The sequence below is a fragment of the Schistocerca americana genome, chromosome 3 (genome assembly GCF_021461395.2).
Source record: "Schistocerca americana isolate TAMUIC-IGC-003095 chromosome 3, iqSchAmer2.1, whole genome shotgun sequence".
Taxonomy (NCBI): Eukaryota; Metazoa; Arthropoda; class Insecta; order Orthoptera; family Acrididae; genus Schistocerca; species Schistocerca americana.
Genome location: NC_060121.1, coordinates 971,148,380 through 971,163,470, shown reverse-complemented (window position 1 = coordinate 971,163,470; position 15,091 = coordinate 971,148,380). Strand labels below are relative to the sequence as shown.

Here is a 15,091-nt window from a genome sequence, read left to right as displayed (position 1 = left end):
ATTTCATAAACACAGTCCTTAATGTAACCCCAAAGAAAAATTCAAAAGTTGTATGTCAAGGGGCTGGAGGATGGGGGAGGGGGGTGGGGGAGGAGCAAAAGGGAACAGGGCTCCATTATCTTCACCACTATGCCCAATCCAGCAATACATAAGTTTGTCATTTAGATAGTAAAAATTATCAATGCTCCAATAAGAAGATCCCACCTTGTTGGGATATGAAATTCTTGGAATCAGCAGTCAGACAACAACAACTATACCATCTCAAGGTAGGAGGTACATGTTACAGCCTTCTCAAAGAAGGAAAACAGCTCACACAGCTTCATACGCGACGCTGTACGTAAAGCATTTACTTTTGGACAATCTCATTCGTGCGACACAATTTCATGAGGATTTTGAGTGCTCTGTGCTCTCACACTGTGACAATTGGCCTTTCCACATAAATGGAAGGTTGCTGCACTGTTGACTATCAGTCTCAAGTGCTTGCTGCAATGTGATGCGAAGTTGAAGGCATCGGCCATAATCTTCCAGTTCTAACTGTTCCACGAGTGCAGACAGTACTGTTTGACATGTAACCTCTATCAAAAAATCTTCCACAAAGATGGTATTCCACATTCATGGGTTACACAGGACCATTGATTTTTATAGACTGTATATCACCCTCTCCATGGTTGCATCTGGAACACTTAGTCAACCAGTACTTTTTTGTTTGCAGCGACAACTACTGTCTCTAATTTTTGATACTAATGCACAATACTATGTTTACATGGCAGTTCTTTTCCACGAATCCTTGACGGCATGCTATACCGTTGTAAATGAAAAACCTCTCGCATATTCCAACACATGAAAATTCTTTTCTTGCTTTGTCACTATTTTGTCGAGGCACTGTACTTGTGAGTCAATTGATAAGCATAATGAAAACTCAGTGTGTTTTACACATTTTGCCCCACATGTACAAAATTAAAAAAGAAAATCTATTTTCAGTAATAATGATGAAATTGGTTCCCATGTAAATGGCATACTGGGTAGTTGACAGCACTGTTGGTTATAAAGGAAACAGGAAGTAAACTCCAGCTTAGTGATTTCCATGTTGAAATCCATTTATTTTCACAATGCTAATAAAATCAGAGAGAATTATCTCCTTAAAAATAAGCTACAAAGTGGTTTTAGTGCTGTTCAGTACAAATGGTATGACCCTTTGACTCTTGGAAAGAGCAGTTTACGATTACCAAAGCTTTGAAGAACAAGAAGCGATATTTTTAAGAAACTGTACTAGGGAAAATAGCATTACAGAACTTACTTGGAAAACAAACATACCAGTTTGCAGCAACTGTTTAATCATACATACGTAAACATTTAGAAACAGTATTATAAAATGGTGTAACTAGGCTGTATACTACTGATAGTAAACTCACCATAATTTTACTTTAAATTTATTGAAGAATGTTACAGCAGACATTATGACACATACTGGCCGTTTTGAGCAGTTTTGCATTAAGGGTGATGCAGCTCCTGTTTGTTATGCATATATTTATTGATCTCACAACTGTAAACATCTTTCTGTGCGCTGACATTCACAAAAAGAGGAAAGGTCAAATATTAAAAAGCTAAGCAGCAGTATTTGAGAGGCACACACTCAAAAGAGAATGTAAACTTTGCCACCCATCAGAATACATCCTTTAATGGTCTGGAGTGTGCACACACACGCACACACTGTTTTCACTCTCACTTCCTGAGCCTCTATGTGACAGTTTTCGCTGTGTAATACAATACGTTAGCTGGAGGGTAGGTTGCTTCTCTCTCTCTCTCTCTCTCTCTCTCTCTCTCTCTCTCTTTCTCCCCCCTCCTCCCCCACCTTCCCACCAAGTTGCCAAGTCGGTATCCACCTATGCTGTGTATGCCTCATACACTACGTGACCAAAAGTATGCAGTCACCCCCAAAAACATATGTTTTTCATATTAGGTGCATTGTGCTGCCACCTACTGCCTGGTTCTCCATATAGTGACCTCAGTAGCCATTACACATTGTGAGAGAGCAGAATGGGGCGCTCCGTGGAAATCACGGACTTCAAACGTAGTCAGGTAATTGGGTGTCACTTGTGTCATACGTCTGTACGAGAGATTTCCACACTCCTAAACAACTCCAGGTCCACACTTTCTGATGTGATAGGGAAGTGGAAACAAGAAGGGACATGTACAGCACAAAAGCATATAGGCTGACCTCATCTGTTGACTGACAGCGACCGCCAACAGTTGAAGAGCGTCTTAATGTGTAATAGACAGACATCGATCCAGACCATCACACAGGAATTCCAAACTGTATCAGGATCCACTGCAAGTACTATGATAGCTAGGTTGGAGGTGAGAAAACTTGGATTTCATGGTCGAGTGGCTGCTCAGAAGCCACACATCACGCCAGTAAATGCCAAATGACGCCTCGCTGGGTGTAAGGAATGTAAACATTGGGCGACTGAACAGTGGTAAAACATTTGTGTGGTGTGACCAATCACGGTACACAATGTGGCGATGCGATGGCAGGGATGCAATGGCAAATGCCAGATGAATGCCATACGCCAGCATATGTAGTGCCAACAGTAAAATTCGGAGGCAGCAGTGTTATGGTGTGGTCGTTTTTTTCATGGAGGGAGCTTGCATCCCTTGTTGTTTTGCAAGGCACTATCACAGCACGGACCTACATTGATGTTTTATGCACCTTCTTGCTTCCCACTGTTGAAGAGCAATTAGGGGATGATGATTGCATCTTTCAATGCGATCAAGCACCTGTTCATAATCCACAGCCTGTGGCAGAGTTGTTACACAACAATAACATCACTGTAATGGACTGGCCTGCACAGAGTCCTTACCTGAATCCTATAGAACACATCTGGGACGTTTTGGAACGCCCACTTCGTGCTAGGCCTCACCGACCAATATCGATACCTCTCCTGCAGCACTCCGTGAAGAATGGGCCGCCTTTCCCCATGAAACCTTCCGGCAATTGACTAAACATATGCTTGTGACAGTGGAAGCTGTCATCAAGGCTGAATTCCAGCATTACCGAGGGAGGGTGCCACAAACTTTTAAGTCATTTTCAGCCAGGTGTCCAGATACTTTTGATGACATAGTGTACCACTGACCATGTCTTCTCTTTTGTTGGTTACTGAGTACTGAAACTTCACCAACAGACTACTTCTATACACAGTACTAAATACGACAACTTTCTTCTTTTGTAAGCCACACACATGTAAGAACATCACTATACACCCAGAAAACACTTCCAACAATTCTCTGTCTCTTGAAAAGTATATTTCAACAATATTTACATCAAACCAAGTTACAGCAGCCCTACCCTCGAACCTCTTTTTTGTCCTGTGACTTTCTTATGCATTGCTATGGGCATCTTCTTCCATGAAGGCCAATGTAACTCCAAGGTACGGATCTGCCGTATGGAGGAAACATTAAAAACAGCAAGTGTAGCCAAGGGCGAGCTGCCACCAGTGTCGCCCCATATAGTAGCAACACCATCTCCCTTAACAATCAATCAACATGTGTGTGCAGAAAATCCCCATGCTAAACATGCATGTCCCACTTATTTAATGTATCACTCATCAGTCCTAAATATACTGTGCAACACACTACTTCAACCAAGTGACTCTAGCAAAGTTTTAGTTCTATTTTAAGTGTGCCTTTCAATGACTTAATGTCTCTGATGTTCAGTCAGTGGTCTCCTTTACTCCTAAATATTTGAATCCTATCAGATCTTTCATACTTATTAATAGTGTCACACAGGTGTTTAATCAGCACAGAGAAGAATAAGCGCAGGAAGTTCATATTCATAAATAAAGGAAACTTAGAAACATCCTCATATCACAAACTGATATGATTTATATCAAAGACTGTAGCACTACTCAACTTTTATTCTCAACACACATAATGTACATGATATGCACATTATTCTATTCAAATTTTATGGAATGGTCAAACAATTCTCAGGGCTCAAGCTGCAACACATACCCCAACTGTCGTGAGACACTCTCTAGACGTTCCACCATGCCTTGAAGCGAAGTCACCTTAATGGAGTGTTGCAGCGTATCCAAGCACTTCTGCAGTTGGCTCCGTTCCACACTGTCTATTGCATATCTTTTTTCCTAGAACCAAGTTACACACCATAATGATGCAGCAGCACAAAACAGGATAAACTCACACAGTTTATATATAATTGAATCCAAGGAATACGATGTAAAAAATGTACCAAATAGAAGTAATAACTACAACCTCATTGACTTTCCTTCTATAGAAGCAGTCATAGTTTGTGTTAGTGCACCACTCCCCATGTTCTTCTTCATCATCATAATTACTATAATCAACATACTTCAAAATTCAAATTCAGCAACTTAGCCACTACTAAAATGGCACAGTTGTCATAAGCATCTTGTAAAATGTTTTATTATATACTTAAGCTTCAGGTCACTCAAATGGTATCATTACCAATTTTGGTGGGACCGATGGCCCTAGCAGTCTGATCTCTTCATTCCCACAAACCAACCAACCAACCAATTTTGGCTTATTAACAAGTCATGATAAGATGCAGCTACAAGCAGTAGAGATGATGGCTGCCTGTTCACGCTATCTGCTACCGTACGAGTGCAGTCTGATACTCACGGATCACTCCTACATGTGGACATCACCCATCCTGCTCCCAGCTGCATCTGATGATGACGTGGTAGTAAGTCAAAATCCATTCGAATATCAAACTAGATCACTACTACCAGATCAAGTCTGCAGGGGGGTGACAACTTGGTAACAAGCCAAACATGGCAATGATATCCTTTGAGTTTCCTGAAACTGAAATATTTAATAAAATCTGACTTCTATTGTTAATTTTCCCATCAGAATTAAATAAGGAAGCAGTACACTAACACAAAACATATTTGTAAGTCGCCATTAATCGAGGATATAAATATTTATCCAGTAGTGAGTGGTCTCTCTGACCATTAGGTATTACTAGGTACACAGTAAGTAACTAACCTCATCACAACGAAGTGGTATCACAGAGAACAGTTAAAGAAACTAACGAAAAGGCAACAGAAAGTTTCAAGGTAAACCACATACAAAGCTGACTAGACGGCGATGTGTATAATTTTGATAGATGTCAGTTTTAAATTTAATATAAAATCAAAGAATGGGAAATCCAGGATTGAATAATGACAATATTGTGACAACGATCATTGCTACTTACCATATTGTGGAAATGGTTAGTAGCATACAGACATGACAAAAAGACTGCTAAACAATAAGCTTTTGGCAAAAGATCTTCTGAATTAGACTACACACACACACACACACACACACACACACACACAGAGAGAGAGAGAGAGAGAGAGAGAGAGAGAGAGAGAGAGAGAGAGAGAGAGAGAGAGAGAGAGACCAGACTGCAAGCAACAGTGCTTGATGGGACAAGCAATCTGGTCAGTGGGGTTGCAGAGGAGACTGGGTTGGAGAGGGGGATGGATAGCACAGTGAGGTGGGGAAGATAAAGTACTGCTTGTGGGAGCATACAGGGACGAGGTGAAGAGAGGGTAAGGCTGCTACGTGCAGTCGGGAGGTTAGGTGGAGGGCAGTGGGGCAGTGGAAGAGAAGAGAAGTAAAAAGATTGTGGGTGCATTGGTGAAATAGAAGGCTGTGTAGCGCTACAGTGGGAACAGGGAAGGGGATTGGTGGGTGATGGACACTGATTAACAAAGGCTGAGGGCAAAAGCTTACAAGAATGTAAGATATATTTCAGGAAGAGTTCACAACAGTGTAATTCAGAGAAGCTGGTGTTCATAGGAAGGATCCAGATGGCACAGGCTATGAAGCAGTCACTGAAATGAAGAACGTTATGTTGCACAGCATGCTCAACAACTGGGTGGTCCAGCTGTTTCTTGGTCACAGTTTGTTGATGGCCATTCATGTGGACAGACAGCTTGTTAGTTGTCACGTCCATATAGAATGCAGGACAATGGCTGCATTTTAGCTTACAGATTACATGACTGGTTTCACAGGTAGTCCTGCCTTTGTTGGGATAGGTGACACTTGAGACCAGACTGGAATACATGGTGGTGGAAGGATGTATGGGACAGGTCCTGCAATTAAGTCTATTACAGGGATATGAGCCATGAGGAAAGGGGTTGGGAGCAGAGACTACATAGAGATGGACAAGGATATTCTCTCGGATCGGTGGGTGGCAGAATACCACAGTTGGAGGGGCAGGAAGGATAGTGGGTAGAGTGCTCTTCATTCCAGAGCACAAAGAGAGGTTGTCAAAGCCCTGGCAGAGAATGTGCATCAATTGTTCCAGTCCTGGGTGGTAATGAGTCCAATGGGAATGCTCCTCTGTGGCCTGACAGTGGGACATTGGGAGGTGGTGGGTGACCCGGAGGGATTAGACACAGGAAATTGTTTCTGTACAAGATTGGGAGGTGTGATTATGGTCTGTGAAGGCCTCGGTGAGGTTCTTGGTATATTTAGAGAGGGACTGCTCATTACTATGGAAGTAAAAGTCCCGGGTGACTAGGCTGTATTGAATGGACTTCTTGGTATGCACTGGGTGGCAGGTCTGAAAGTTAAGCTCTTCTTTGTTGGGTGTTTTGTTTTAGGACCTAAAAATAACTGAGGTCATGAGTGCTCATGTCATAACCTTAGAACACCAATAAGTAAAACAAGTTAAAAGTGACTATATATTCATGAGTGCTCATATCATAACCTTAGAACACCAATAAGTAAAACAAGTTAAAAGCGACTATATATTAAGCCCAACCAATGGAAGAGAAGAGCTAAAAACAAGGACTTTCCCTTGGAAAAAGGTCCACAAAATACACCACAGAGACGACAGAGGTAACTAACTAAAGATTACATGTCCTTTGCCATATTGCTATGATGGATAAAAAATAAAACACAATCAACAGCCTGCATGTTGATTGCTAAAATGACTGATAACTCAGACAGCAAACATAGAGTGGAATATAAGTGGTTAAAAAAAGGGCATTGAATCAGGAAATGCCAAACCATCAAAGGCTGATGACAATGAGCACAATGTGCTGGGGGATCACCACTTAACAAATGGCGATGGCTAAAAAGACAGTGCCCAAAACACAACATAGCTAAAACGATCCACTCGCAAGAAGAGGGCTGAGAGAATGTTGGCCAAGTCACTGGGGGGAGGTTTCATTCCCCGGAGCTAGTTCCCATGAAGAGAAAACTTCCTGTGAAGAGAAAACCTTTGGTGATGCCAAAGTAACACCATCTGCCGACAGACGGCAACATGGAGATCATCCAAAGGAATGGAAAATCTAGCAGGCCAAGGTAGGAGGACTGCAACCTTGGCAGCAGCATCAGCAGCCTCATTTCCCGTCAGACCAAAGTGACCAGGAATCTATACGAACATCGCAGTGGCTCCATCAACAGTGAGCAAAGAGAAATTTCTTTGGACCCATTGTACTAAGGGATGGACTGTGTACAGAACAGAGAGGCTCTGAAGGACACTGAGAGAATCAGAGCACATGACACACTGAAAAAGCCTGTGTCGCCAGATGTACTGGGTGGCTCGATAGATGGCAAAGAGCTCTGTTGTAGAAATCAAGCAGTGTGCTGGAAGCCAGTAACAAAAAAGGTTGGTGCCAATGTCGAAGGCACATCCGACACTATAGTCAGTCAGAGCTATCAGTGTACACGAAGGTTCTATTACTAAGTTGCGTGCAAAGGTCGAGAAACTTACAGTGGTACGTCGAATTCGGAGAGGTGTCATTGAGAAGTGAAGGAAGATCAAGATGCAAACAGGCCACTGCACAAAGCCGACGTGATAAAGGGTTCACACCTATCGGGAATGTGCGAAGTAGCTAAAGTGAAGCTGCCAGAGCAGTAGCTGAAAGTGAACTCTGAGAGGTTATAACAATATTTGTTTATGGTTCATTTAAATTTTTAATTTTTTTTTGGTTTAAAATTTTTGCATATTGTTACTATATTTTCCATACAAGTAAAGTAAAGTGTACTATACTGGAGATTGAAGTTCTTTGCATTGCATGTGAGTAACGTATGTAAAATACTATGTAAATTGTTTATTATGTTAAATAATTTTCTGATGACCTTTTGTATTTAAAAATATTTGTGTGTATAAATTGTTCATGTAAATGTAAATTTGACAATTTAAGACGTGGTCATGCTTAGCAACAATATAAGAAATAAAATTTGTTTAAAACGAAAGTGGCTCTGGTGAGTGGAAAAGGTGGCAAGGGTAAACTGGCGCACTACCTACAGCAAGCGCGGGAAGTAAGTCACAGTCTGTAGGCAGCAGTGATTGAGGCAACACCTTTGTGGAGAAGGAGAAGCTTTGCCAGCAAATTCACACAAAATGCCTCGGATGGAGACTTCAAATGCATTACGGCATAGCTGCGAGTTGTTCGGCTACTGTATGCAGATAGACCGAGACCAAGAAGAGAAAAAGACTTGCAGGCCGTACTGTGACTGTTCGCCACATCCAAGCCTACAGCCACCACATAAGACTTTTTTATAGTAAATTTACTTTTGTACAGTGTCAACCATTAATTTGAACTGCTTTAATAATCATGCTTGAACTTTAAAGAAAGTGGTTCACCCTGTTATTTCATCCTAATCATACACCTATATAGGGTTCCTTCCTAATGTTTGATGAATCTGAGTATCCTATTTTACAGACTTATGAAGTGCCAAGTTAATATAAAGAGGCACCATTTCAATTGTTTTTCGTGTTTTCATAACAACTGCAAAGTGCTATAGTAAAGTGTGCTTACGTAAAATTCAATCAGACTAGCCAAGTTACTAGACTCTGGTAAATGACTATACAGAATTAGTTCAAAGAACAATAGCTTTTGAAAGTAAATTCCAGTGAGAAAGATGTTTTCTTGAAGTGAAATGATCAGTACAAAAGTGTATGTGCTTTAGTATCTAAGTATTTTAGTATTTTTTTTTTTTATTTTTTTTTATTTTTTTTATTCTGGATTTACAATGTGAGTACATTTTTCCAGCACCTATTCTAGATTACAGTAAGTCACTAATTATTGTTCTCCACTCTTCTCTATTTGTCCATAAATCTTCAGGAATGTTGTTCTTCCTCATTGCTGACTGAACTCCCTGTATCCATGTATCAGGTGGTCGTCCCCTTTTTCTTCTTCCAATTGGTACCCAGTCGATTATGCATTTTGGTAGCCTTTCCTGTTCCATTCGTCTGATGTGTCCATACCATTTAAGTTGTTTTAGTATTTGAGTTGTTTATTATAGAAAATGCTTTTCTGTATGTCCCCCCTGGCCAATTTTTTTTAGCTTCCCTGAAGTTATCTACTGGGCTTTTTCTCTTTTAAAAACATAATGTATGAGGGTTTAATAGTTGCACCAACATTGTTTACACGGAGTAATATTAATTTGAAGAACCTAATTAAACAGAAGGAAGAAAGTAGGCAAAATTCATACTTCTGCTTTTCCAATACTTCACTGTTTCGTTGCCTGGATAGGCTGGCGACTATTAGTACATGTTTTAAACCACTAATTGAACTTGGAACTGAGTTGTCCTAGCTTCAGTATAATATTATTCATATTGCATTTCTATTTAACCACTGGGTAAAAGTCTAGGAAAAGAATTGAATAGTCTGATTTACTTATCCACTAGACACAGTCAAGGGTAACTCTATTGATTAGCTTTTCCTATTAACAGGACCATCCTCCCATAGTGTACTTTATTTGGAAACTTAACTAAAATTTAGTAAGAGGGTTATATGTGGCTTTTTCCATAACAGGAATGTTTGTTCTGTTGGGGGTATAGCATATGTGAGAACATAGAGATAGGTTTTTCTGTTATTTAGGGAAAAGCATACTAAATTACAATAGTAATCAAAGGGTTATAAGGCAATAGAGAAGGGTGCGCCCCATACTGGCGGTCAAGGGAGTCATCAAACAAGGGCGTATAGGATGTGTGGCTGCACACGGCAGACAAACAGTATGCGTACATACTGAGGAGAACACCACACTGGTACGACAGTGGTAGTTCAAAACGTTCTACATAGAGACTAGTGCAAAAGGCGCCAGTGGCCAAACGTATTCCATATTGTGTTAATATGGCGTAAGATGGACGGAATGTATATGAACAAACGAAACATCCATAGTCTAGTTTCAAACGGACAAGGGATCATTATAAACGCAGGAGCGTGGTCCAACCCACTCCCCAGGATGTACTGCTTAGGACATGTAGGACACTGACGGACCGGGTACAGCATGTGGCCAGGTAATACACATGGGAGGACCAAGGAAGTTTCCTATTAAGCATGAGCTCCAGGAATTTCGTAGTTTCAGCGAATGGAAGAGCAACATGCCTAAGATGTAAAGAAGGTGGAAGAAACCCACTGCGCTGTCAAAAATTCATACAAAGAGTTTCATCAGTGGAAAAGCAAAAGCCATTGTTGATGCTCCATGAATAAAGATGATGGGGACACTGCTGAAGACGCCACACAAGAAAACAAGTCCATGAAGACTTACTATAGACGCAAAGTCATCAACGGGAAGGGAGCCAGAGATATCTGGTGGGAGACAGTCTGTAATAGGATTAATGGCTATAGCAGAGGATGACGCTCGGGATGGAGCCTTGAGGCACACTGTTCTGCTGGATACAGGTGTCCAACAAGGCCAAACCCACACATACATTGAAAACTTTGGCTTTCAAAAATCCATGATGAAAATGGGGAAAGCAGCCTCGGATGCCACATGTGTACAGAATATGGAGGATACCAGTCCTCCAGCAGGTGTCGTAGGCTTTCTTCAAATCAAAAAACACGTCCACAGTCTGGTATTTCCGCAGGAAGCTATTCGTGACAAGGCTTGACAAAGTGATGAGATGGACAACTGCAGAACAGCGTGCATGAAATCCACATTGTGCAGTGGTTAGTAGATTGTTGAGACTGAAGCCACATACCAACCGGGCATGAATCATACATTTCATCACTTTGCAAACACAGCTGGTGAGAGAAATGGGGTGGTAGCTAGAAGGAAGGTATTTGTACTTACTGGGTTTAGGTATGGGTATGACAGTAGCTTCACATCAACATCTGGGAAACGTTCAATCTGCCCAAATGGGATTGCACATATGAAAGGAGAAAGTACTTGCCTGCAAGAGAAAGGCGCTGCAACATCTGAGTGTGAACATCATTCGGCCATTGGGTGAAAGATCGCATGGTCAAGCTCCTTCACAGTAAAGGTGGCACTGTAGCATTCATGATTCTGAGAGGAGAAGGATATCTTCCTCCATTTGTTTCTGAATGAGGAAGGTGGGATGATAGTGGGTGCTACTTTAGAGCAACTATTGCAAGGTCTCATAGAACAGCAAATGCTTCTCACAAATGCGATTCGTGATTTTGTCGCGGCATCAAATGCGGGGCGTCTCTTGTCGTTGTCTATACCTACTTTTCCTCCTTACAACGATACGGCGGAAGACTGGTCTGATTACGAAAAACGTCTTCGACAGCACTTCTTGGCATTTCATGTTGCGGACGAACAAACATGTAAGTCTCTGTTCCTTTCGTGGATTTCACCTCAAATGTATCGGTTCTTGTCGCAATTGGCTCCTCTGAAAGATCCTGAATCTTTGTCCCTTGCCAAAATGTGCTCCCTTCTGTCCGTCTATTTTCAAAAGCAAACACATGTGGTAGCCTCTCGTGTTGCCTTTTATCATTGCCAAAAACAACCAAATCAATTCTATCGCGCTTGGGCTGCTGAACTTCACGGCCTCAGTAGAAAGTGTCAATTCGTTACTGAAGTTCACACAGAATCCCACGCTGATTCCATGGTACGGGATGCAATTATCCGATCGGCGCCCGACAAAGAAGTTAGGCAACATGCCCTTCAGTTGGCAAATCCAACTCTAGATGAAGTCCTATCCATCGCTCAGTCTTTTGAAATTTCTCGTGCCACTGGAGCGCAAATAGAGGCATGGGGCGACGTCGGGGAAATACAACCTCTGTGCGGTGTTGACGAAGCGTGTGGCGTGTCCCTGCCGGCCGATGTGGCCGCAGTATGCTCCCAAGCGCAGCCTCGGCCTAACCGTAAACAAACCTCTAAGAAACTGCAGCAAAACCCACAAAACCCACGGCAACTTCCTTCATGTCCAAGGTGTTTTACGAAACATTCACGAGAAGATTGTCCACAACGTTGGACCGTGTGTCACAAATGGAAAAAAAAAAAAAAAAAAAAAAATGAAAAAAAAAAAAAAAAAAAAAAAAAAATGGAAAAAAAAAAAAAAAAAAAAAAAAAAAGGTCGTGTCATCCGTTTGCAAATCCGACCGCATACATGATGTTCATGAACATGGTGCTGATTCTGTGTTGTTTGTCAATTGTACTTCTTCCCTTTCAGGGAAGTTATTCGTCATTGTCCAAATACTTGGTCGAGATGTTCGTACGCAGGTGGATACTAGTTCTGCTGCCACTATCATCAATTCTCAGACGTATCTTCAGTTGGGTTCTCCAATCCAGTCACCTGTCACTAGGCAATTACGGACTCAAAATAAACAGAAGATTTCTTCTTGGGACAATTTGATGCTGATGTAGCTTACAAATCTGTAGTTTGCACTGTTCCCATACTTGTGGTCGACCATAGTAAGGTGGAGAATCTTTTTGGTTTCGATGCCTTTCGCGTTTTTGGGTTCTCCATAGATGACTCTGTCAATATCGTCTCTGATGCTATTCCTTATGCTCAATTAGATTCCTTGTCGAAGACATTTTTGTCCCTTTTTTCTCCTGGATTAAGCCATGCAAACAACTTTGAGGCTCATATCACGCCCAAACCCACTGCTCGGCCTAAGTTTTTTTGGGTTCGGCCCATTCCTGTGGCCCTTCGTGATCAGGTCAAACGGGAGCTGGATCGTCTCACTGCTTCAGGGGTCTTGCTTCCTGTCACTTCCAGTGAGTGGTCCTCTCCTGTCGTTGTTGCTAAGCTCGATGGTGATATTCGTCTCTGTGGCGATTTCAAAGCCACTGTAAATACTCAATGCCTCACTGACACTTACCCTATGCCTCGACCTGAAGAATTGTTCGCTAAACTTGCTGGAGGCCAGTATTTTTCTAAACTTGACCTGTCAGAAGCTTATCATCAACTTCCTCTCAACGCTGCTTCCCGGCAGTTTCTGGTCCTTAACACGCCTTTCGGCCTCTATCAATACCAACGATTGCCATTCGGGATTGCCAGCGCCCTTGCTCTCTTTCAGCGATTCTTGGAACAATTATTGCTCACTGTCCCTGGGTGTATAAATTACCAGGACGACATTGTTGTCACTGGCTCCACCACTGACGAACATGTTCAGGATCTCCGCACACTTTCTCATGTCTTACAGACTGCCGGTCTTAAGTGTAATCTTCAGAAATCAAAATTTTTTCAGGCATCTATCACGTACTTGGGGTTTCAACTCCCTTGGGATGGTATTTGTCCGCTTCAGCAAACTGTCGCTGCGATCGATGCCCTTCCTCGCCCTACATCTGTTAAGGAACTGCAGGCCTTCTTGGGGAAAATAGCATACTATCACAAGTTTTTACCGTCTGCTGCTTCGGTGGCTCAGCCGTTGCATCGCCTGTTGCATAAAAACATGCCTTTTCACTGGTCCGCGTCATGCGATGCGGCTTTCCAGAAATTGAAGACTATGCTGAAACAGGCCCCGTGCCTGGCTACTTATCGATCTCGCCAACATCTTGTTCTTGCCATGGATGCCTCTCAATATGGGGTCAGTGCAGCCCTTGCGCACTGTTTTTCTGATGGTTCTGAACAGCCCATTGCTTATGCCTCCAAAACGCTCACGGATGCCCAACTAAAGTATTCTCAAATTGAAAAAGAAGCTTTGGCCATTATTTATGCTCTTCATAAGTTTGGTGTTTTTCTCTATGGATCCAAATTTCATCTTGTTACGGACCACAAACCACTTGTTTCCTTGTTTCATCGATCAACGTCACTTTCCGACAAGGCTGCACACCGCCTCTAGCGTTGGGCTCTTTACTTGTCTCGTTTCAATTATGAGATTCATTTCTGGCCAACAGCTCAACATGCGAATGCTGATGCACTGTCTCGCCTTCCCATGGGTCCTGATCTGGCATTCGATAGGGACGAACATTTGTGTTTCCACCTGGATGTTGTCGAACAGCGGGTTGTGGACGGGTTCCCCATCACCGGGGACCGGCTGGCGGCGGCTACGGGTTCTGACCCTACCCTCTCCCAGGTTGTACGCTGTAATCAGAAGGGTTGGTCAGATCGCCCGTCCGCTAAGACTTCTGATCCGTTGCGGAACTACTATGCTTTGCGTTACCGCCTCACGGCTAGGGATGGTGTTATCCTCCTTTCCACCGAAAATGCTTCGCTGCGTGTTGTGGTACCTGCTCCTTTGCGTGCGTCGGTCTTGCGACTCCTTCACCAGGGGCACTGGGGTGTCTCTCTCACAAAATGATTTGCCGCAATGGGCAGATTGGTGCACGGGGCCCCAGCAGATTCAACCCCCACGTCTCCTGTCATCTCGAACCGTTATCATCGGGGATACTTCCGTCCGTACGGGAAGCCTCCTCCTCGAGACTTTACGGCCAGTCGAACAACACCTATGGACATTATCAATCTACAGGCCACCTCCATCAAGACTTGTGCAAAAAATTCAAAGGGGGGAAAAGTGTTGTGGCTCGCCAATCTTACAAAGTGCCGCCACGCAGTTACGCACCTCTTCTACATGCGGCGCTGTCTGCCAGCCATGCAGCAGCAGCAGCGCCACCTAAGTGGCCAGCCAGCCAGCGGCCACTAGACTCTGACTCAGTTATGATATGACTGTTAAAGTGTACACACGTCTTACTCTGTTTACTTGATCTGTGACTTTCACGTATTGCGTCTTCCTTGAAATATATTAGTTCAACTTGAAGTTATAACAGAGAGAGGGTCTGCTATAAGTGGACCGATCCAGTCATAGTATTCAAACTATAAAACGAGGAACTTAAGACACACACAGCAGAAGGTACAAAAGAGTAGGCTAAATCTAAAAACTGGAAAAACACAGGAGTAAAAGAGCGGTCTTTC

General features: G+C 42.7%; 1 protein-coding gene across 1 annotated transcript in view; it reads right to left on the bottom strand.

Annotated features, from left to right (window-relative positions):
- LOC124605251 (mediator of RNA polymerase II transcription subunit 1-like) overlaps positions 1–15,091 on the bottom strand; it is a 206,499-nt gene that overhangs the window by 172,149 nt on the left and 19,259 nt on the right. Inside the window, exon 3 of the mRNA XM_047136808.1 lies at positions 4,012–4,145. Within this exon, the coding sequence (XP_046992764.1) occupies positions 4,012–4,145 (134 nt within the window). The remainder of the gene's footprint in view (positions 1–4,011; positions 4,146–15,091) is intronic.